Raw genomic sequence first — 21,682 nt, forward strand, 5'->3', positions numbered from 1 at the left:
TTTTGAGATCAATGGATATTAAAGAAGGCCTCTAGGGATTCATTTATGTGTTTTAATACTAATTTAAATATTTTAATTAAAGTTATACGAAAATTTTAAATGACCATCCAAAGGGTAACGTTTTTAAAATTAGGATATAAATTGGGCGGGGGGAGGGAGGATACAGGATTTACTGTAATTCTCACAATTTTGACGTGACATGCATACATAACCATAGATGATTTTTATTCGTATCACGAACAAACATATCTACGATTACGTGCACATTACACATCAGAATTGTGAGAATTGCAGTAAAAACCCTGTGTGACCTCGACATTTGTGTTAAATGATATATATTTTAACACTATAGACTTAATGGTCCATGACTTTCAAAATTTGGTTTTAATAGTCATTCTTCCTTTATTTTTTTTTCGTATTGAATGGGTAAGAGCACGTTAGGCTTGTAGTGGGTGAGTGCGACGCACTACCGATACGCGTTGATTCAGCCATGATTGAACTTTCTGTGTTGACGTGTCCCACAATCTCGTGAAAAAACTTTGAAGAGGTCGGCCGCTTCAAAATTTTTAAGATACCCTCTCCGTTAGGTTACACGTGGTATATCAAAAAAGATATTTCAACTTTTGCCGGAAATGTAAGCGTAGAATAAATTTAAAATGCCACATGTCTCATAACGAGGTGTGTTCCTTCAAAATTTTCAAAAATCTAATCTGGCCCAAAGGATACAAAATCAACTTTTTTTTTTAGCCATGTTGAGCCATTTCCGCATACACGTGGCAACATACAAAGAATGTTCAGACGTTCACTTTGACTTTTATAAAATTATTATTAAAAAAAATGTTAAATTAGACCATTTTATTGGACGGTCTTCCTATACTAAATACTTCAATTTTGATTGATGGGCCCACTGATCAAAGGAACCTTGATATGATTGTGACCTTCAAACATCTGATCGTATATGATAGAAAGATCTGGAACATCAACTTGGTGTGTTCTACTCCTTAGATGAGTAGCGTATATAAATATTTTTTTTTATGTATAAAGCTAACACACAAGCTTAGACGTATTATTCGCAAGTAAAAAAGACGTTATTTTACCGATAAATTGAAAATAACGCTAAATTGACAGTTTAGAAAATCAAACGCGCAAGCCGTTATTGGTAAAACCGTGTAAGATATCACTGTTCCGTTGTACGGTTACCGGTTACAGCTACTACGGTCCGGTTTTGTTGCGAAAGCTGCGTACAATTAGAGTTGTACGAAATCATGCATGCCTGCCACGTCATCAATAGACTTTTAATGATGAGTTTTAAACATACCCCTCCATGATTAAAAGAATATATTAGACACCCCTACTAATTAAAATGACTCATATACTCTTAATTTTTTTTCTCTTAGAATCAATCATCTTCATCCTTGATTCTTGGGTGTTTGGTTCGAATTAATCTTGACTATTGTTGTCGTTGTAAAATGTATTTTATGATGTAGATAGTCTCTGAGAATTAAAAGAAATAACATGAGAATCATTTCTGATTCTTTATGATTTTGATTCCTTGATTATAAAAAAATTTGATCAATAATTCGAATCAAATGATTCATCAAATTCTAAAATTTGATTATAAGCCAAAATCAGATTTTAGAATCCTAACCAAAAACCCCCTTCTTTTTGAAAAATAATCATTTTCAACTTTAGGATTCAATTTTCAAACTTAAGAGTAAGACTTTTTTTTTTTTTTTTTCTCAAAAAATAAAAATGCAAAAGTTTGGGTTGAAAATTTTGAGGTTTTCAAACCCTTGGTTAAAATGATATCCTAAATGATGGATTGAAAATAGAGTTGAATAGGATTGAACAAGTTTAACATGGAAGTTAAAGAGATTGAAGATAATGTTATTTGAGAGAAAATGAAAAATATTTTCAACTAATGTTTCTAAAAAGAAACGGTTGACTTTCCAATCTAAATTCTTCATAAATAAAAAATTAGATTGGGTACTAGGGTTTAAAGGTTGTAAATTAAATCTTATGGTTGAAAATAAAATTCCTCCTGATTTTAGCGTGGAAGATGAGGGTACATAGATCATTTTCTATTATAATAGTCGGGGGTGTGTAAGGTATAATTTAAATTTTTTTGGGGGTATTTTTAAATCACTTATTAACTCATCACCACTACAACCGTTAAATTTCATGGATGATGTGGCACGCATGCATGACTTCTCACAACTCCTATTCTGCGAACACTTCGCATCAAAATGATTCCCTGAATTTAAAATTAAGGACGAAATTCGCGGGAACGCTTTATAAAGACATCCAAAGAAAACGGACTTTTCAAAGACGACGCCTTCAACCAAAATAAACCAACAAGTGTTGGGTCTCAGGTCTCCAAGAATCCTCCAATTTTTCCAAACAAAGGAATCAAAAAAAAAAAAAAAGCCCCTCGATTACTCCGTCTTTTGATCCCTTTTTCTTTTTCTTTTGATTTTGATGTCTCTGATGTTGAAATCGTCTCCTCTTTTGATAATTTCATGTTGTTCTAGATGATGATTTGACTTCCACAATGAATTGGATCCCCTAAATTCCGTGTATTTGACCAGAATTTGTCCAAATTTGCTCTTCATCTGATACCCAAGATTTAATCATCCCTTCTTTGATTGATTTTGAATTTTTTCCTTCTTTGTATTTGACCGAATTTCTTTCAATCCGGTGTGAATCTGTGTTTTCTTCGATACCCATTTGTTGTTTCTTTGTTTTTCGATTAGGGATTGAGCGGATCCGACTGCACGTTGGATTTCGCTGAATTTCATGAAAATTTCGGAAAAAATTCTAGAGAAATTTGTTTGTTATTCACAAGATTTGGACTGAAATTCGTGTTTTCTCCAATAACCAATTTGCGATTCTCCCTTCTCTCTAATCTGTGATGGAGCAATTCCGACAGATTGGAAAGGTTTTAGGGAGTTTGAAGGCTCTCATGGTTTTCCAAGATGAAATTCAAGTCAATCAGAGGCAGTGTCGTTTGTTGACTGATATCTTCAATCTTGCCTTTGAAGGCATTGCTGAAGAGATCAGATTGAAGCTGAGATTCGAAGAGAGGCATGAGAAATGGAAGATTCTCGAACAACCCTTAAAGGAACTACATAGAATCTTCAAAGAAGGGGAACTCTACATAAAAAACTGCTTGGATACAAAGGACTTCTGGGCTAAGGCGATCTCGCTGGCGAAGAATGCGGATTGTGTAGAACTCCACATTCACAACTTGCTCTGCTGCGTTCCGGTTATCGTCGAGGCGATCGAAATGGTGGAAGTGATCTCTGGTTGCGACCAAGATGAGATCCAAAAGAAGAGACTCGTACTTTCGAAGAAGTACAATAAGGTGTTGAAGGACCCCAAACTCTTTCAGTGGAAATTTGGGAAGCAATACTTGGTTTCTCAAGATATCTGTAATCAGTTGGATACTGCTTGGAGGGAGGATAGGTGGATTCTCCTTCAAACAATAAAGGGGAAGAGAAGTTCAATGACTCTAACAAAGCAAGAACAACGACTCGCAGAGCTCATGTTTAACAATCTAAATGAGTCGGACCACTCGAAGAACAAACTCTTTCCGAGTTCGATCTTAATAGGTTCGAAGGATTACCAAGTAAGGCGACGATTAGGGACCGGAAGCCAATATAAAGAGATTCAATGGTTGGGCGAAAGCTTCGCTATAAGAAACTTCTTTGGGGAGATAGAACCGTTAATTCCTGAGATCTCTCATCTGTCCTCTCTTTCTCACCCCAACATACTACACTTTCTTTGCGGGTTTTGCGACGAAGAGAAGAAAGAGTGTTCTCTTGTTATGGAGTTGATGAACAGAGATCTTTTCAATTACATCAAAGAGACTTGTGGCCCAAGGAGACGACTCCCATTCTCTCTCCCTGTTGCGGTTGACCTAATGCTTCAGATTGCTAGAGGGATGGAATATCTCCATGCTCATAAAATCTATCTTGGAGACTTGAACCCATTTAACATCCTTGTTAGAGCAAGGAATTCCTCTGACGGGTACTTGCATGCGAAAATCTCAGGTTTCAATCTAACCTCCATTAAGAACCTCAACCCTCGAAGCAGTCCGAACCAAAATGGGGCCCACAAATTTATCTGGTACGCCCCTGAAGTACTATCGGAGCAAGAACAACCGGGGAATACGTGTGGTTGCAAGTACACGGAGAAGGCCGATGTCTATAGTTTTGGGATGGTTTGTTTTGAGCTTCTAACAGGGAAAGTCCCATTTGAAGATAGTCATCTCCAAGGAGACAAGATGAGCAGGAATATAAGGATGGGGGAGAGACCACTCTTCCCATTTACTTCACCAAAATGCCTTGTAAACTTGACGAAGAGATGTTGGCAAGCAGACCCAGTTCAGCGCCCGAGTTTCTCATCCATATGTAGGGTTCTTCGGTACATCAAGCGATTCTTAGTGATGAATCCCGATCACGGCCAGCCTGATGCACCATCACCGGTGATTGATTACTGTGAACTTGAGTTGGGGCTTTCGAAGAAATTTGCTGCGTGGGGTAGTCCAGAATTAACACCTGTATCACAAATTCCGTTTCAAATGTTTGTTTATAAACTTGTGGAGAAGGAGAAGACAAGTGTGAATCTAAAAGAGAAGAGTTCAGAATCGGGAAGTGATGGAATGTCGGTTTGTGGGGATGAGAATGTGAGTATGGTGGAGGATCCGTTCCCACAGTCAATTGAGAGGAAATCTATGCTTGGCTCCGAGTCTAATAACAGGAAAATTTCAGCGACAAAGAAGTCTGCGGATGGGAAGACTAGCAAACCAGGTTATATCTGATTTTTTTTTTCTCCCTTTCTTCACTATTTCTTTTCCTCCATAGTTGATTAAGTAAATGAACTCAATTAATATCAATAGTTTTATCCCAATAGAGTACTAACATCATCCTTGTGTATGTCAATTTGGTTTCACAGGGACGCCAAAAGGACGATCACTAAGACCCCCACAATTGAACTCATGTGGACGCAGTTTAAGGATGAACTCTGAAAGCGAACTACCCATGGTAATGAGCCCAAGCAGGCGAAGAACATCTGGTCATTCCTCGGATTCTGAGTTAGCATAGATCTTGATACACACAATGAACCCACACTACTTTTATGTAGTTTTGAGTGAGGTATAAGATGGTGTTACTTGGCAAGTTTGGCAGCACATAGATGTATTTCCATTTGAGGTTTTTTGTTGTTGTTATCAAACCACAGTTCCATATATATAGGAAACCTTAGGGAAGTTTATTTCACGGTTTGAAGTTTCTTACTGTCTTGGAATGTGTTGGCCCCAAAATATTGAAATTTTTGGTAAGGTCATACCCATTTTTCCCTGATCAAATCATCATGAACATGCATGGATTGCAAACTTTTACAAAAATTGGAAAAACAAAAACGAATATAACAGTGTAATATATGGAAAAATCAACAATCTTGACACCTATATCAAAATTTAGGTAGTAATATACTTACACTTTCAACATAAGCTGTATACACACACCTCAATTGGATATTTTCATGAATCAGTAAAACGGTTAGCTATAAACTTTATGAACAAACACCCATATAAAAAAGTGCATCACCTTTCAAATAAAACTTGAAGGAATGCATGGCTCATCAGAATAGCTGTACTGTTCCGAGGACTGATCGCAAAGACCAACCATATATTTTCTTGCATTCTTGAGCTAAGATTTTCCATTCCTGTTAATGAGTGGGTTTCTAATGCCACACCTAGAATCAGCTTGCTTCAGCCTTAATTTGCTTGTTTTCATCCTCATCTTGCAAAGCCTAAGGTCATGGCCATTTTTTCTCGCAAGAGCTTTGTGATTTCTCAAGAGAACTTCTCTATTTTGAGTGTCATGCGTTGGATTCCTAGTTACCGTAGCTCAGTCCACCCCAAAAGGCCTTGAACGATACCAATCTTTGGGATGAGTAGGAACCCTTGAGTAGGTTTTTTTGCTTCTTCGGTTGAACACATAGGGATTTCCCTTTAGACCACCTGCAACAGTTTAATATTTCCACTGGAGTTGGCAGCAACAACAGTGTCTGATTTCCCTCTCCAACAGACACTTGAGACGAACTGTCCATCGTTGTTGCTAGTCTCTTGCCCAGAAATGGGATCAATTGAGCCAAATTTGTGAGAAGTGATTGGCATTGGGAGAGATCTGTAATAAGCATAAACCTGAGAACAAACATGATAGAGAATTAGAAACTCTGATCTTGTTTCTTCAATCAAAGTGAATCAGTGGGTTTGTCAAGCCATACATCTTCATCTATTGGTATTTTTTTCTTACTGTTTGAATGTTGATTCTAATATAAGATACTAAGATGAGATCCAGTGCATGTTGAATTGATCCCTACCGCAAGTGTATGATCAAATAGGTTGATGTGGCAACGTTTGGGCTCACTTACCCTAAGAATCTTTTGGGCCATCCATGGGTGAAGTCACATCCTAAAAGTCATCTCAATTGATGAATCTTAGCTGTTGACTTCAGGTGTTTTCCTACCGTGGCCTTGTACCTAATTTAGAGTACATGCCTAGGGTGAAAGAGAAACTCTTTCCTAGATAAGATTTCAAATCTTACTAAGGGTTGAGCTCAAATGGATTACCAAATTTGCAATTCAACACCACAGCCCTCTATATTTCATGCAAAAACTTGGATACAGAAAAAAAAAAAAAAAAAGCAATCGTTTTTTTTTGGGGCTTGATCCACGGTTTTAAAATTGACAGCTACCGAACTCCCAAATTTAAAATTAAAATTCCACATTGAAAAATAACCTTTTTAAGTTTCATAGAATTCTGTCCTCTACATAGCTGTGGCATCGGATCATGTTTTTGGTTTCTACAGGATGAGCTAAACGACCCTTAATAAGATTTGATATCTTACTAAGTTAGTAGGCCAGACTTAAGGTGAAAAATGTTCAAATCCTGCAACTCCAAATCACATATCAGACCAATTTTGTGTAAGGTCTGAAAAAGATAATGATGTACAATCTAGGATCAAAGCTATAACTGTGATGAAATTTATCAAAAATAAACCACCACATGCGTGCAACAACCTAACAAATGAGCAGAACATCCCTACACAAGTTAAGGTATTAAATAGTAAAATAAATTTCAAGACAGAAATGTACCTCATTCGTTTCTGAACCACAAGCTATGTATCCTTTAGAAACGGACAAGCCAACAAAGTTCTGAGGAAACAAGGCAAACAGTTAATTTAGATAGACCAGCACTCTAGATAGCCAGAAACATTTAGGATAGTGAAAATAACCTTTTCATTAGTATGACCTCTAAAGGTTAAGCTGCAAGAACTGGTGGACAACCCACTAGAACTGGTTTTGTTGAGATTCCAAAGCTTTAGAGTGCTGTCTGTAGATGCAGAAATAAGGGTCTCTGAGTCTAAGAATTTCACATAGCTAACTGCTTTTCCATGCCCAGCCAATGTACACCAAGGGGTTCTTGTATTCCGAAGATCATAGCAGTAGGTCTTGTAGTCGGCTGACCCAAAGGCCAATAGATGGGTGGAATGAGAAGAGAACCGAACACAGCAGACATTGGCAGCGTTCTGTATCGTGCTGATACACTTTCTCTGTACAAAGAATTGCACTTCCTTTAATCTTTTATGGCAAAAACTTGCATGAGGGAAGAATTGAGTTTTCTGAGTAATAGTTGATGTGACACTTACCAAGGACAAGGAATTGCATTTAATATGCTTATATTAATCTTTTACAGTAAATACTTGGATGAGGGAAGAAACTAGGTTCCCAAACAACAGTGCAGGTTTGACCGCAAAGAATACCCAATTTCCCTTTCAAATAGAAAAACAAGGGAACATTGCAAGAAGAGTCCTTTAAAGGGGCAACCCCAAATTTTTGGATAGGGATTTGAGGATGATGACAAAGATGGGGAGGGGCCATTAAAAGGGTGAGAAGAAGGCCTAAAATTTCCCTTTTATGACTTAGAGCATGAAATATTTAAGGGTTCTAATTTATACCTAATAATTACTTTCTGATGACTATATATATTTTCCTCTTTTTTTTTTCTTCATTTCTTGAACTTGCTGAGATTTTCCAAATAAAAACCTCAGAAAATATTATAAGAAAAAACTTCTGTGACCAAAATTCTTGCATGTAAAAAATTATGAGTACGAAAACAGAGAGCATGCCTCATTGATGGTCCATAGTTTAACAGAGCAATCATCACTTCCACTGGCTAACTTTGTGGGGTCCACTCGAGAAAAGTCAACAGACCAGGCTCTCTTTTCATGCTCTGTGTACTGAGAAAACCCTTGACCAGTGCTTGCATCCCATAGCTGCAGTTCATTCGCGCATATTAATTATGAACCGTGCAAGAAAATTAGTGTATAACAAGAAAAAGTTCATTCCTATGGGACTAAATTAATCTTCATCTAAAGAAACAAGGTAATAAACCAAGGAAAACTACACTATGGATTATCATGACTTGGAATAGGCAACAGTGATGACTGACTCATTGACTATTTGTTGAATAGTGACAAATTAATGTGAAAAAGAACATAAAGCTAAAAAAGAAAGCTTTCTCAAGAACATTTCATTTGATGGGTAAGCAAGACTTGAACCCATGACCTCAAAATTGCATTGCAATGTGTCAAGCAACCAAGCTATGGGTCCAAGATCATTTCTCAATAACATTTCTTTAATTATATCTAAATTGAACACAAGCTACATTTTTAAATATGTAAACTCCAGTGAAAGGTCTCCAAAAACCAATTCCGTAGTAGTGCTGGGAGCCATCTATAGAGAAAAAAAGGGGTCAGAATTGGAGCCTATCATTTGATGATTCTGATCCTAGATAGACCATTTAGGTGAAAAACATGACACTCGCACAATAATTAATTAGAAAAGGGAAGATATGGAAGAATAAAGCTATATGCCCTACTTCCAATTTTGGCTACTGCGACAGTGATACACTTCCAAGATTGAACTTATCATATAATTAGACAGATTAATCTTCATCTATGCCACATGACAACAAAGCTGTGGGAACGGGGTTGGACAAACGGAAATTGTGAGCCAAGCATTCATTTTTGATAAACACCTCTACTGCACAAGAATTACATACCTGAACCACACCATCGTTATCAGTTGAAGCCAAATAGTTCTTTATGTAGCTGTTCCAGCAAACACAACTGAGCTTCGATTTGCTTGACATCTCAATCACTGGGTAATGAATATCAACATAATCATTCAGAAGTGCATGGAAATTGAAGATCTTAATTTTCTTTGATGCCCCAGCAGCAGCAAAGTAGTCCTCATCTCGGTCAAAACTCAAAGAACAAATAACATTTGCAGAGTTGTTGTGTAGATCCCCATTTCTTATCGTTCCTCGTACTTCAAACTTACTATAGCGAGCATATTTGCATAAACCATCAAAAAAGACTCCAAGGCTATCAGTATTTTTCTTTTTCAGAACCAGCCCTTCATTCTCATTCTGTATTGGGGACAATCTATCTCGGTTCTTTAGTACATCTTTATCTGAGCGACCTGTGGCATCAGAATCTTGTCTTTGGGATCTCATGGAGAAGTAGGAATTTTTGAACTGATTAATATTCTTCATTAATCTGGCCTCACTCATATTAGGGGTTAACCCCAGTTCTCTTGTATTGGAGTCCTTATGTTTTAAAGAAGGAACCCCAGGTGTTCTTATTAAGTTCTTTTTCTCAATCTCCTCAATATCTTCCTTTAGGCATCCAATTTCTTCAACTAACTTGGACGCCTGCCTCTGCTTTTGATCCTCCAAAGATTTAAGAAAATATAACAATAACTCTGATTTGGCCTGATCTTCCTCAACAGATAATGATAATTGATCTTTGCCCAACAACTCTCGAGATTCACACATTAGTTCAGATTGTAGGATTTTCCTGTCACACATCATATATAATAGCTTTTTCAATACAAATGTCAGAGCATAGGGAGTATAATATCATCATCAAAGCCTTGTCATAAAAATTTGGGGAGAGGCCATGGGGAGTAGATATCATAATCTAAAGCATAAAGGAAAACCCACATATTCATGAAAAGATCCGTGTATTCATGAAAACATAACATTTGAATATCTACCTATCAAACAAACAATTTTTGCTTCTACATATCAAACTGACCAAAAGGATTTGAAGCTCAAAATCATTTCAGAAATTCATATTTTTATCCAAACAAAATAAAGGTGGAATACATTCCTGAACAGAGATTGGTAGAACATATGTGCATGAATAGATGTAGGTGCAACATGCGTGCATGCAGGAAAAAGTTGGCACTCACCAATCACCATTAAATGGTACAACCTAAAATTTCTTCATGTCTGTGAATATAATAATCCAATTGCTTTTGTTTTTACTGTCTTACATGTGTATAGATTGGATATTTTGGCCATTCGATTGGGTTTATTTTTACCCATATGTCCCTCATACTTGTGAATGCACTTCAGGTTATATCTGATATTTATCAAAGAACAAGAAGCAGATAAAACACTGTTAAAGAAAGCACTTAATTCTAAGATGCACCCAAATCAGTTGGACTAACAAACTATTTATTTGGACAAAGGGGTTAAAGTCTTTTCTCCAATGTGGAAAAGAGAACCCAATTCTTCCAAAAAATTGCCAATGTTGGACATGAGGCAGGCATTCCTCTATATAGCTATTCAAGACTAAACTTAATCTTTGATTTCTTTTAGTAGTTTCCTAGTATATATACACCAGTTTCCAATTTGTAATAGCACACCTTCTAATATTATTATATAAACTATATGGACGTCTTGAAATGTTGGATTCCTGAGGTTTCCGTGTTTGACACTAACACATATTTCCATGTTAAATAACATACATTCACAGATATAGTACAAATGAATAATTGTATGAAGAACTGCACTAATACCTTGTTGTCGGCCGTGATGAAGGCTCTGGATGAAGTAGCCAGAGACAGAAACCAGCTTCCTTGGGAAATTCTGATAGAAATTTTGGAGGAAGAATCCGATGGCGAAGATCCAACATTGCTGCAGCACGCACTTCCCATGATTCAAAACAGCGAAACAGCTGATGGGAACAAACCAAATTAGTCCAAAAATTTATCCTTCCTACCAGGAAACTTGAATAATTAAAATTGATAAAAGAAAGAAAAGGAGATGGAGAGGGCCAGTTTACTGAACTAAGCAGCAACAAAGAACTGAAAGGAATCCATTATACCAATAAGTTGAGTTACTTGCCTAAAAACAACATGATGAACCAATACCAAACATTTGCATTAGTTCTAGTCTACCGTATATTACACCAAATCTTTCAGTTACATTGGGACTTTTTCTCTAAGGGTACATTCGTCATGACAGAATGAGGGATGGAAGTCTCCTCCCTGACTTTCCTGTAACAAGTTATTCCATTTTAAGATTTATGTTTGCGGATTTTTCCTTCACAAGTGTCGGGCAATAATTAACTGATGAAACAAGTTCCTAAAAACTTTGCAGTGTTGGAATACATGTGAGAGAGATCTCAAAGAAGCAAAATAATAATAATTTTCAATTCATCTTTTCTCAACTATAGGTTTAAATATATTTTATTAACTACATGTGTAACTTGATGCACTTGTATCAATCAATTTGCATTTTCCTCTATATTACTCTATTATCTATTAATATTAACAACAAAGAATATGTCATTCTACTATAATGTACCTGTATGGATGAGTTTGTGAATCAGGTTTTTTACAGATACCATGTCTAAGATCTTGTATCCAGTCTTGATAATAACAAGCATGTCCATGTCAAAATTACATAGCCTAAAACTAGAGAGCTTCTATTGCCACAACAATTTTTAGTAAGAGCACCCCAAGATGTGTGCTAATTCTTTGATGGTACCGTATCAATTTGGTGTGCTATTATTAGTAAAAGTTGGTGTGGCAATAGAATATCTCTAAAACTAACTCTTGCAAGAAACTGAATAGCAGAGAACAACATTATTCGAAAGAAATCTCATGTGACAAAAAACAATCTAATGCAACTATCTTCACACCTCAAATAGAAGAACCCCAAGACAGTATATGTTTGACGAAAATGTGGAACCCCTCTCGTTGAGATCCTCTGGGCCAGTATACCACTTCTCTTCCAACTGAACATTAACAGAATTCAACTTCTTTCGAGCATTATCTGATACAATTGGGCCACAAGATCTGTTTTGAGCTGTATCTTCTGAATTCAAATGTTGATCACGGGTATCAAACCCACAATTTTGGGTTCTGACATTATTAATATCAACCTCCTGAAATGGGTAATGTTGTCTAGCAAATTTCATGTTCTCACTGATTTTATTATGTTTTGAGCTCGAAATGTGATAGGGTTGCAAACCCTCTTCCAAGAACCTTTTCCTACTCAAATGATGCTCCAAGTAAGGAACATTCACATCCGTTATAATTTCTAACAACTCCATCGGGACCAATGAACCAATGTATTTAACTTCACTTGATGGCAACAATTTGAAACAAGACGGTCGTAAATCTTGCAAGACTACTCGTTGAGAGTGTGCACGATCCACCAACTCCACAATTTGTTTAAATATATGCAGAATCTCAGATTTATCTACTTTACGGCATCCAGGTTTCAGCCATTCCATTAAATTGATTCCATCCTGAAATAAATTTGGTGAAGGATCATCGGATTTTGCACCCAAACTCAACGATGCATCAGAAACTACCGTAGCACCACTAATCCCATCACGAGCTTCTTGATATCTATGTACAATCCCTTTTCCTTTCAAACTATTCTTCACAAAAAGCTGAGTAAATCCAGAAGCCGGAAGAAGCTTCTTCCGAATACCATTGCTTGGTAACAAATTTTTATCACTAATTAATCGTTCATTAATCTCCACAGGATCTCGATTGGATTGCCTAAAAGACCTATGCTTTTTTCCTATGTCTTCTTCGCCACCTGATGTAATCGGGTCCTTGTCTTTCGATACATTTTCTCTCTGTGAGCTCCTGTTTCCTAACCCGCCCACCAAATGGTATAAATGTCTCCATTGGCCTTGTCTCGCTCGCATTGCTTCCTGAACATTTGAGCTACCAACAACACCAAAGTTCAAATTCTTGTTTTTTAAGAGTGTTAACTCCTCAACCATGTCCCCATCATAGTTCCTATCGCGGGGATTGGTACATAATGGTTCAGAGATCACAAATTTATTTACTCTTTTACCTTCTAATGTGTCCATAAATGGTGGCGGTGAGCTTTGAGCATCCACTGCAACTTCAACCAATTCATCGTCCCCCACCCCTTCCATTACAATTCACTAAAAGAACTCAATCGATCCAGCTGTCGATGTGCTCCGCCACATCAACTAGCTCAATTGAACACTGAAATAGCTACTAATTACCGAAATAAAATTTCATCAAAATATCCAATCCTATGTAGAAATTAATCATCTATCGATCAAATTATCTGAATTTGATAATCCATTGAAAAGTAGACAGAAAGAAAACCTCCAATTCGCTAAGCTAATTTACAAACTAAGGAGATATCAGAACTTTCAATCTTAAGAAACCTAAAATCGGAAAATTAAAACCCTAATAGCATCGAATTCGAAACAGGAACGAAGAAAATCTTAAGCTTACGCAGAGATGAAACAAAATAGCAAAATTGAGACGTGAGAACCCTTAAAAAAGACTAAAATGGAAAAAAATCTCAAGCTCTCTACTCTTCAGTCTTCAATTTCAGTCCACAGAGAAACAAAAAATAAGAAAAAAACTAATAATTGAAGATCTTGCTATTTCCTGGAGATTCCCTTCACGAATCTGTAGAAAATCGAACGGCTGAGATCTCCTAGTAATTTTCAATAAAAATATATTCTTGGAAACTTTTACTGAAATTTTTGATTTTGGAAAAGTTCTGTTTATCTGATTGGTTCTCGAGAGTATGTTAATTGTGAAGGGTAGCGATATCACCACACAGACGTGAAGATAAAATGTGTCACAATCAACTTCGACTGGCTGAGAATATTTGAAATATTGTTGGATTAAATATCAAAATTTCACGTCTGACAATAAAGGAAATTTACCTGTCAATATCATTCCTGTCAAACTTCTAGGATGAGGTGGGTCAGTTATTGGATGAAGGCTGGAGGAGAGCATCACATATTAATAAGAGGCCGACTAGCCTTACTAAGTTAGTAAGGATTTCACCCTTACAAAGGATTCTTGGGCTCACCTTGTGGCATTCAAAATCATGATCCTATTCTTCATAGTTGTAAAGGGCAAAATTTTATGAATTCGGAAAAAAAAAAACCAAAAAAAAAAAAAAAAAAAATTTCAATGTTGAATTTCAATTTTAAATTTAAAAGTTGGATGGAAGTTCGGTAGTCATCCATTTTCAAAACATTGGATTAAGCCTAAAATAAATTATTTTTTAATTTATTTTTATCTGAATTTTTAAATTAAATTTAGACGATTTTATTGGGGCGTTGAATATCGAATGTGGTAATCTATTTGAGCAAGACAACCCTTACTAAGACTTAAAATTTGACTAAGTTAGTAAGGAAAGTTTTTTTTCGTTCTATTAATAAAGTAGCCGACATAGAGTCACGTGGTAAGGTTCTAATAGACCGGTTAAGATAAGTCATTCAAAACAGTTGTCAAATCTAAAGGTTGAGAATAATATGAACACATGTTAATGTTAGTCTCGATTATGACAGACAATTATGTGGAATTGTATGGAAAGAGATGGGTTAATAGAAGTCAAGATTATTGTGGTTTGTGAAGCTTGATAGTACTGGTCAACAATGATGTATTATTAATCAAGCCTCACATTCTTATCCGTCAAGCTCACTAAGGGGTCCTAGGTTATCTAAAGGTATTTTTTATAATTTCACTAATATTATGTATAATTGAGGTATTAATATTTCTCATTTTTTATGAAAAGATACAATTTATAATTGTCAATTTTCTCTTTATAGTAGAATCAGTGTGATCCGTGAACGTATTTCAATCTTGAAAAAATCACGTAAAAATATTTGTTTTAATTTATAATTTATTTTGATTACCCCTATTTTTTTATCTGGGATTTGTTGTAGAAATAAATTTAGTTAATTTTAAATCAAAATGAAATTGTCATGTTTCTATTAAAAGTGAATTTTTTTTTTTGATAAGTGTAATGTATTGATAAAAGAAAACAAAATACAATGAGGCCGAGGAAGCCTCTCAAAGAACTACAAAACAAAGAAAATAAAGCATCAATGATTACATAAAGAGTTCCATCTAAAAACGAAATCATCAAAAGTAGTCCCTTTAAACTCTAATTTCTGTTTTGACCAAAAGTACATCAAGCCCAAAATCTCTAAGAAACTGCCATGAGCGCTTCTCATCTTATTGTTGAAGACCCTATTATTCCTTTCATTCCACACCCCCCAAGCAATAGCCGAAGGAAGAATAGCCCAAAGGAATCTCTTTTTGGAAGAGAAAGCATTACTAGCCCAACCTTCTACCAACGAGGAGAACTTACAAGGAAAGACCCAATGAATACGGAATAAACCAAGAAAATTTGACCAAATATGATAAGAAAATGGGCAATGGATTAATATATGATTGACAGACTCCCCATCCTTCAAACATAATGGGCAACAATTAGGTGTAATCCAACCCCGAACAATCAAATTATCCATCGTTAGTATTTTACCAAGAGAGGCCAACCACACAAAAAATGAGATTTTAGAGGGTATAGAGTTAGACCAAATGATGGATCCCAGGAATGAACGCTCGACATAAGGGTTAAGCCACTTATGAAAAGAACTGACAGAGAATCTCAAGTCTTTCGCCCTAGTCCATTCCCACCTATCCTGTTCCCGTACATCGAGAAGACACGAGTGCAAGAGATCAAGGAAAGAAGTCACCTCAGTTAGCTCCCAATCATTAAAATTTCTCCTAAACCCCAAATCCCAAGTGGAGCTGGAGTCGTTGCGAATCAAACACCGATGGATTGTTTCATTTTTTTTCTGAGAACAAGCGTACAAGGACGGGAATTGGGCCGCTAGAGGTGAAGTACCACACCAACTATCCTCCCAAAATCTGATTTTATCCACCATGCCCACCTTAAACCTAATCCCTTTCTCAAACTCCTCTCTTACTTTAAGAATCCCCTTCCAGACACTACACCCATACGTACCTTTAGCCTCACCACTATACCAGCCTAGTCTCTGTTCCCCATACTTTGCTGTTATGACCCTCCTCTACAGATTATCTCTTTCCTCTCCATACCTCCAGATCCACTTCCCCAAAAGTGCTCTGTTTGCTAATCTAAGACCCCTAATCCCTAAACCACCGTTTCTCTTGGGCATACAAATAACCTTCCATCTAACAAGGTGATACTTCCTTCTACCATTCTTGTCGTTCCATAAGAAGTTTCTCATAAGCTTTTCCAATCTGATTTCGACAGTCCTAGGTAGCGTGAACAGGGAGAGAAAGTAAACCGGAATGCTCGTCAATGTGCTTTTTATCAAGGTTACTCTCCCTCCTTTAGACAGATACTTGGCCTTCCACAAACTCAATCTTTTCTCCAATTTCTCAATCACCCCTTCCCAAATTTTGATACTTTTGTAGGGTGCGCCTAATGGTAAACCCAAATAAGACGTGGGTAAAATATCATGCCCGCAACCCAAAGTAGCTGCCATCAAATGAATGTCCTGCACATCTCCTACCCCAAATAGCTTACTCTTATGCAAATTGATATGTAAACCTGAAATTACCTCAAAACAACACAAAAGAACCCGAAGAACTCTCACCTGATCCCTAGAATGATCTAAAAAAACTAAAGTATCATCCGCAAATTGTAAATGTGAGATCAGAGGACCATCTTTCACCCTAAACCCTGAGAGTTTTCCTAATTCAACTGCTCTTTTAAACAGTCTCCCCAAGGCTTCTGCTACGATAAGGAATAAAAATGGAGATAATGGATCCCCTTGTCTCAATCCTCTCGATCCCCTAAAGAAACCAGCCGGACTACCATTGACTAAAATCGAATAAGAGACCGTTGTAACACATTTCATGATCCAACTAGTCCACTTCACCCCAAAACCCATTCTCCCCATCATATATTCCAAAAAATCCCAACTCACATGATCATATGCCTTTTGAAGGTCAATTTTCCCAATTATCCCCTCTATCTTATCATTGATTCTTGAATCGATACATTCATTGGCCATCAAAACTCCGTCAAGAATTTGTCTACCCCTAAGGAAAGCCCCTTGTTCATCTTCTATCAGCTTGGGGAGGACTACCTTCAAGCGCATAGCTAACACTTTTGATACAATTTTGTAAACCGAGCTCACCAAGCTTATAGGTCTGAAATCACTCAATTTATCCGCCCCAGCTCTCTTGGGGATCAAGGCCACAAAGGTACTATTAAGGCTATAATCCAGGCATTTTTTGTCTTGCAGTTCTTGGATGACTTTCATAAAGTCTTTCGAAATGATTTTCCAGCAATGTTTGTAGAACTCCATAGTAAATCCATCCGGCCCCGGAGCCTTATCCCCACTCATTGAAAAAAGAACCGATCTAACTTCTTCCTCCCCTATTTGTCTTTCCAACCAATCTTTGTCTTCCTGATTTAACGAGGTAAATTCTAGATTCTCCGGCCGAGGTCTCAATGGTTCGTTTTCTTTGTACAGGTCTTTGTAGTATTCTACCACCCCATCTCTAATCACATCTTCACCTTCCACCATGATATCCTTGATGTAAAGTTTATCAATTTGATTACTTCTTCTATGGAAATTGGCAATTTTGTGGAAGAATTTTGTGTTGTTATCCCCTTCTTTCAACCATTTGACTCTCGACTTTTGTTTCCAGCTTATCTCCTCCATAAGCGCCGTTCTTTGGAATTCCAGTTTCAACTCCGTTCTTTTACTTCTTTCTTCCACCTTCAAGTTTCCTTCTTCCTCCTTATTGTCAAAAAATTCGATTTGATCCATGATCTCCTTTTTTTTCACATCTATTCTCCCCAGGACCTCTTTGTTCCACACCTTCAGCTTATCCTTCAAGTACCTAAGCTTATTCTTAAACACCCACCCCGGATTACCTGTAAACGGACACTCATTCCACCAATGCTTGACGAGGTCTAAGAAGTTGGGTTGAGCTAGCCACATATTTTCAAATCTGAATGGAAGAGGGTGTTTCCTAGGATATCCTGCTTCCAAGAAGATAGGGGTATGATCTGAAACTGGGCTAGGACTGGCTGAATGCATAACATTGTGAAACTCTTCCTCCCATTCATTGTCGATCAAAAACCTGTCTAATCTGGACATCCTCGTGTTACATTGATTGTTGGACCACGTGAAACGTCTGCCCAGGAGAGGGAAGTCCATCAGACAATGTCTATTAATAAAATCGTTGAAATCTCTCATGCCCTTAGAGATGTTAGAACCCCTATTCTTCTCATGGGTGAACCTTGTGACATTGAAATCCCCACCCAACACCCAAGGCTTAGCCCAATATCCAGCAACATCTTCAAGTTCCTCCCAAAATTGTTTTCTCTCACTGTTGATTGTTGGACCATAAATCCCGGAAAAAACCCACTGAAAATCTTCGTCCATTTTCTTACATAGAATAGAAATTGAAAAGGCCCCTACTAGGTTATCTGTAACTTGGATCCAATCTTTGTTCCACATCATTAGAATCCCACCCGCCGAACCTATAGCAGGAAGAGCTAGCCAGTCAATATTCCCCCCCCAAATCTCCTTTATGAGCTTATCATCACAAATTGCTAGCTTGGATTCTTGCAACGTGACAATAATGGGATTTTTGCTTCTAATGAAAGTTTTCACAGCCGCCCTTTTTTTCCTATCCCCCAAACCTCTCACATTCCACGATAAAACTCTTAACGACATTGGACAACAAACTAAGACCCCACACGACCATAGACAAACTACCTCTAATCTTCCCTACTCACTTCCTTATTCACTCTTACTCCTATTAAACTCCTAGTCATCTCCAAAGGAGCAACCACTACCAACTCATTGTTCATTCCATCTCTGTAACTCCGAATTTCTTGAATTTTCTCAACTTTTAAATGCTCGCTCCTTTCCTCAATACCATACACTTTGTTGATATGACTAATTTCCTCCTCCAAGATTTTTCTGTCTCTTGAATCCCCCACTGCCACCCTCAAAATCAATGATAGCTCGCTATCCCCTACCTCTGGCACTAAACCAAAATCTTGTGCTAAATTTAGAGCTTCCTTAGCTAGCCATTCCACCGTTTCCAATTCTATCCTTGCTACCCCTTCCTCAAGCGTTTCTGGTTGCGACTCATTCATTTCTCTAACAACCCAATTTCCATCGTTATACACCTCTGTTCGATTAGCAACTACCACCTCCCCTGATTTATGGATGGGAGTTAATGGTACAAGAGCTAACTGACCGACCTCTTCTCTGTTCTCCCTTATTCCTGCCTTTTCTCTGATAAGGTCGTAGGAATGACGGGAATCTGTGAGGGCTACAGACAATCGATACCTGTTCATAGAAAGAATACCACACGAAACAAACACCGCAACATCCAATGAAGAAAATAAAGACTTTAACACAGAATAAAGATGGACAGCATTAAGGGAACCATGATACATGGAGAGTACCTGTTGGCCATTGGAAGAACCACTAAACTCTCTAACCTTAAAAGTTCCCGGGTTAATCAACCCTCTGTTGCTATTGCTTGGAGAGGCTTCAGATTTATATCGACCTGGGTGACGCCAAATATCTGATCGAAGTCTGTCCCAAATTTTAGTAACTGGTATCAGATGATGTTTGGATTGTTCCTTATTGCTGCTCTTCTGTTTCTCAATCTCTGATATCATTTCCTCCTGTCCCTCTATATTGCGATCCTTTATTATCCCATTAACTGATCTCGGTATAGAGTAAATGAATCCTTCTACGACCTCCTCTCGAGATTCCGTTACAAGCTCCGTTGATGTATCTGACGAAGGTGTCCTAGAGTAACAATTGTACTGAGTTAAATTACTAAGATCCTTCAATTCGACCCTACGAACCGAATCCTTGATGCTCCCCATCTGAGCCTGCAAATCTAAATCCCTTTCCCAATCTGGTTTTTGATGTGTCGCACTATCGTTCGTCCCATAGACTCCAACTTCCTCACTCACAGTGGTCGTTGGACCCTCACCATCGTTCTCCATCGATTTTCCGGACTTTATCCTCTCTCTTTCGAAGTCTGTATCGCCCTTGCATGAGTCGGTTTGTTGTTTAAGGTTGAAAGCCCTTTTAATGGTTTGAATCCTATGTGATCTCCCACGGGCCTTGAAAGAGTTCAGCCCAAGTCTTTTTAGAAATATTGGGCCAGTCCAAGTTTTACCAGCCCTTTTCTTCGATTTGGGTTTCTTTCCTGGGCCTTTTTCAAGAAACCTCAGATCCATTTTATCTATAACTGGGCTGTCGCTGCCCAGCTCCACACGAGTCGCATACTGGGCTTCTCTATTGTTTAGAAACCCACCAACACCCCTATGGACCCCTGCACTCTCTGACCCCCACCCAGTTGTATTCGGCCTGCTCCAGTCCACCATGTTATTCTTGCGTAGCCACTTTGTATAGTCTAGGTTCTTAGCCACCTTGGCTAGCAACTTTCCCATCTGATTGTTTTTAATAACCCATTGACTTGTCTTCAGAGAATTAATGCTGCTTCTACGTGTCCTAATGTTAACTCGATTTTTGAATTTACGCCAGCTCGATGCCTTGTTGCATACGCCTCCTCCACTTGGTTTTGATTTTTCCCGGTCCATTTCTTTAACTCCAGGCTTCTTCTTCTCCAGCTGGTCCATTCCTTCCTCTGACTGAACTCTAACCTCATCCATTTGTTCCCCCTCTGTGCATCTCTTTGCTACGTTATTGATCAAGGCTACGGCTATGGCTTCTTCCTTCAATTCCTCTTCAGACTCCTTCCTAGCTTCTTCATCCCCTGCCACCTCAATCCCTACCATATAACGAAACCCATCCACCCAAAGGTACAACCCTCGAGGCATCTTCCATGGTGAACAGCCAACCTTGATCCTCGCTCTGTCCAGTTTTACGCAGTGCAGGGTATACATGTCCACCTCTAGTAGTCCTCCCAGCTGGTCTCCGATCTTCCTGAAAGCTTGGTTCTTCCATAAATGGAAAGGCAACCCTTTTATGCCAACCCAAGTTCCTCTTTCCTTCCATTCTGGTTTTAATGAGTTACAATCTGCAAACCAGGGACGTAAAGTGAAATTGTTATTTCCTACCGAAATTGTTCTTCTCACATTAATCGTCAAGAATTCGGCCCTACCATCCATCATCAATATCATAGTTGCTGGTTCCCACTCTAACAGTTTTATCTTCGAGTGTTGAGAAAGGCCTATCTTCACTTCCCTCATGAAAGCTACCCAATCTGCCTCCAGAGAGCTTGATCTGCAAATGAACGACCATCTCCATTTACCGAACAGTGTACCGTTATTGTGGGCTTGCTTCTCCACAGGCTTATGCGCTTGCTTAACCACAGGATTGTGGCCATGCTTAACCACCTCACAGTAGCTTGCTTTTTCAGCTGTAGCAACTGGAATCTCTATCTCTGCCTTCGAGGTTGACGGTCTATTTTTTACTTCAGCCCTTGAATACTTCATTCCTTCTTCCTC

General features: G+C 37.9%; 2 protein-coding genes across 4 annotated transcripts; one reads left to right on the top strand and one right to left on the bottom strand.

Annotated features, from left to right (window-relative positions):
* The first annotated feature begins 2,331 nt into the window (after window positions 1-2,331).
* LOC147393812 (uncharacterized) lies at window positions 2,332-5,279 on the top strand. Its single transcript, XM_086455192.1, has 2 exons — window positions 2,332-4,811; window positions 4,957-5,279. The coding sequence occupies exons 1-2, from the start codon at window positions 2,912-2,914 to the stop codon at window positions 5,103-5,105; spliced, it is 2,049 nt and encodes a 682-aa protein (XP_086311318.1). The 5' UTR covers window positions 2,332-2,911; the 3' UTR covers window positions 5,106-5,279.
* LOC147393813 (protein SUPPRESSOR OF PHYA-105 1-like) lies at window positions 3,770-13,840 on the bottom strand. 3 transcript variants are annotated; one of them, XR_015181960.1, is made up of 8 exons: window positions 12,066-13,840; window positions 10,939-11,096; window positions 9,131-9,929; window positions 8,196-8,342; window positions 7,302-7,619; window positions 7,162-7,221; window positions 5,610-6,208; window positions 3,770-4,559 (listed from the first exon to the last, which is right to left on the bottom strand). XR_015181960.1 is itself a non-coding variant. In XM_086455191.1 (8 exons), exons 2-8 carry the CDS (start codon window positions 13,086-13,088, stop codon window positions 6,017-6,019), a joined length of 2,697 nt encoding a protein of 898 aa, XP_086311317.1. In that variant the 5' UTR covers window positions 13,089-13,107; window positions 13,241-13,835; the 3' UTR covers window positions 5,419-6,016. The 3 variants fall into 3 exon arrangements, 2 of the variants coding, with proteins under 2 accessions (XP_086311317.1, XP_086311316.1); XM_086455191.1 differs by lacking the exon at window positions 3,770-4,559 and having other exon boundaries at window positions 5,419-6,208; window positions 12,066-13,107; window positions 13,241-13,835; XM_086455190.1 differs by lacking the exon at window positions 3,770-4,559 and having other exon boundaries at window positions 5,419-6,208.
* Between the last annotated feature and the right edge of the window lie 7,842 nt (window positions 13,841-21,682).

Source organism: Akebia trifoliata, chromosome 10 (assembly GCF_017979445.1).
Source record: "Akebia trifoliata isolate Shusen 1 chromosome 10, ASM1797944v1, whole genome shotgun sequence".
Taxonomy (NCBI): Eukaryota; Viridiplantae; Streptophyta; class Magnoliopsida; order Ranunculales; family Lardizabalaceae; genus Akebia; species Akebia trifoliata.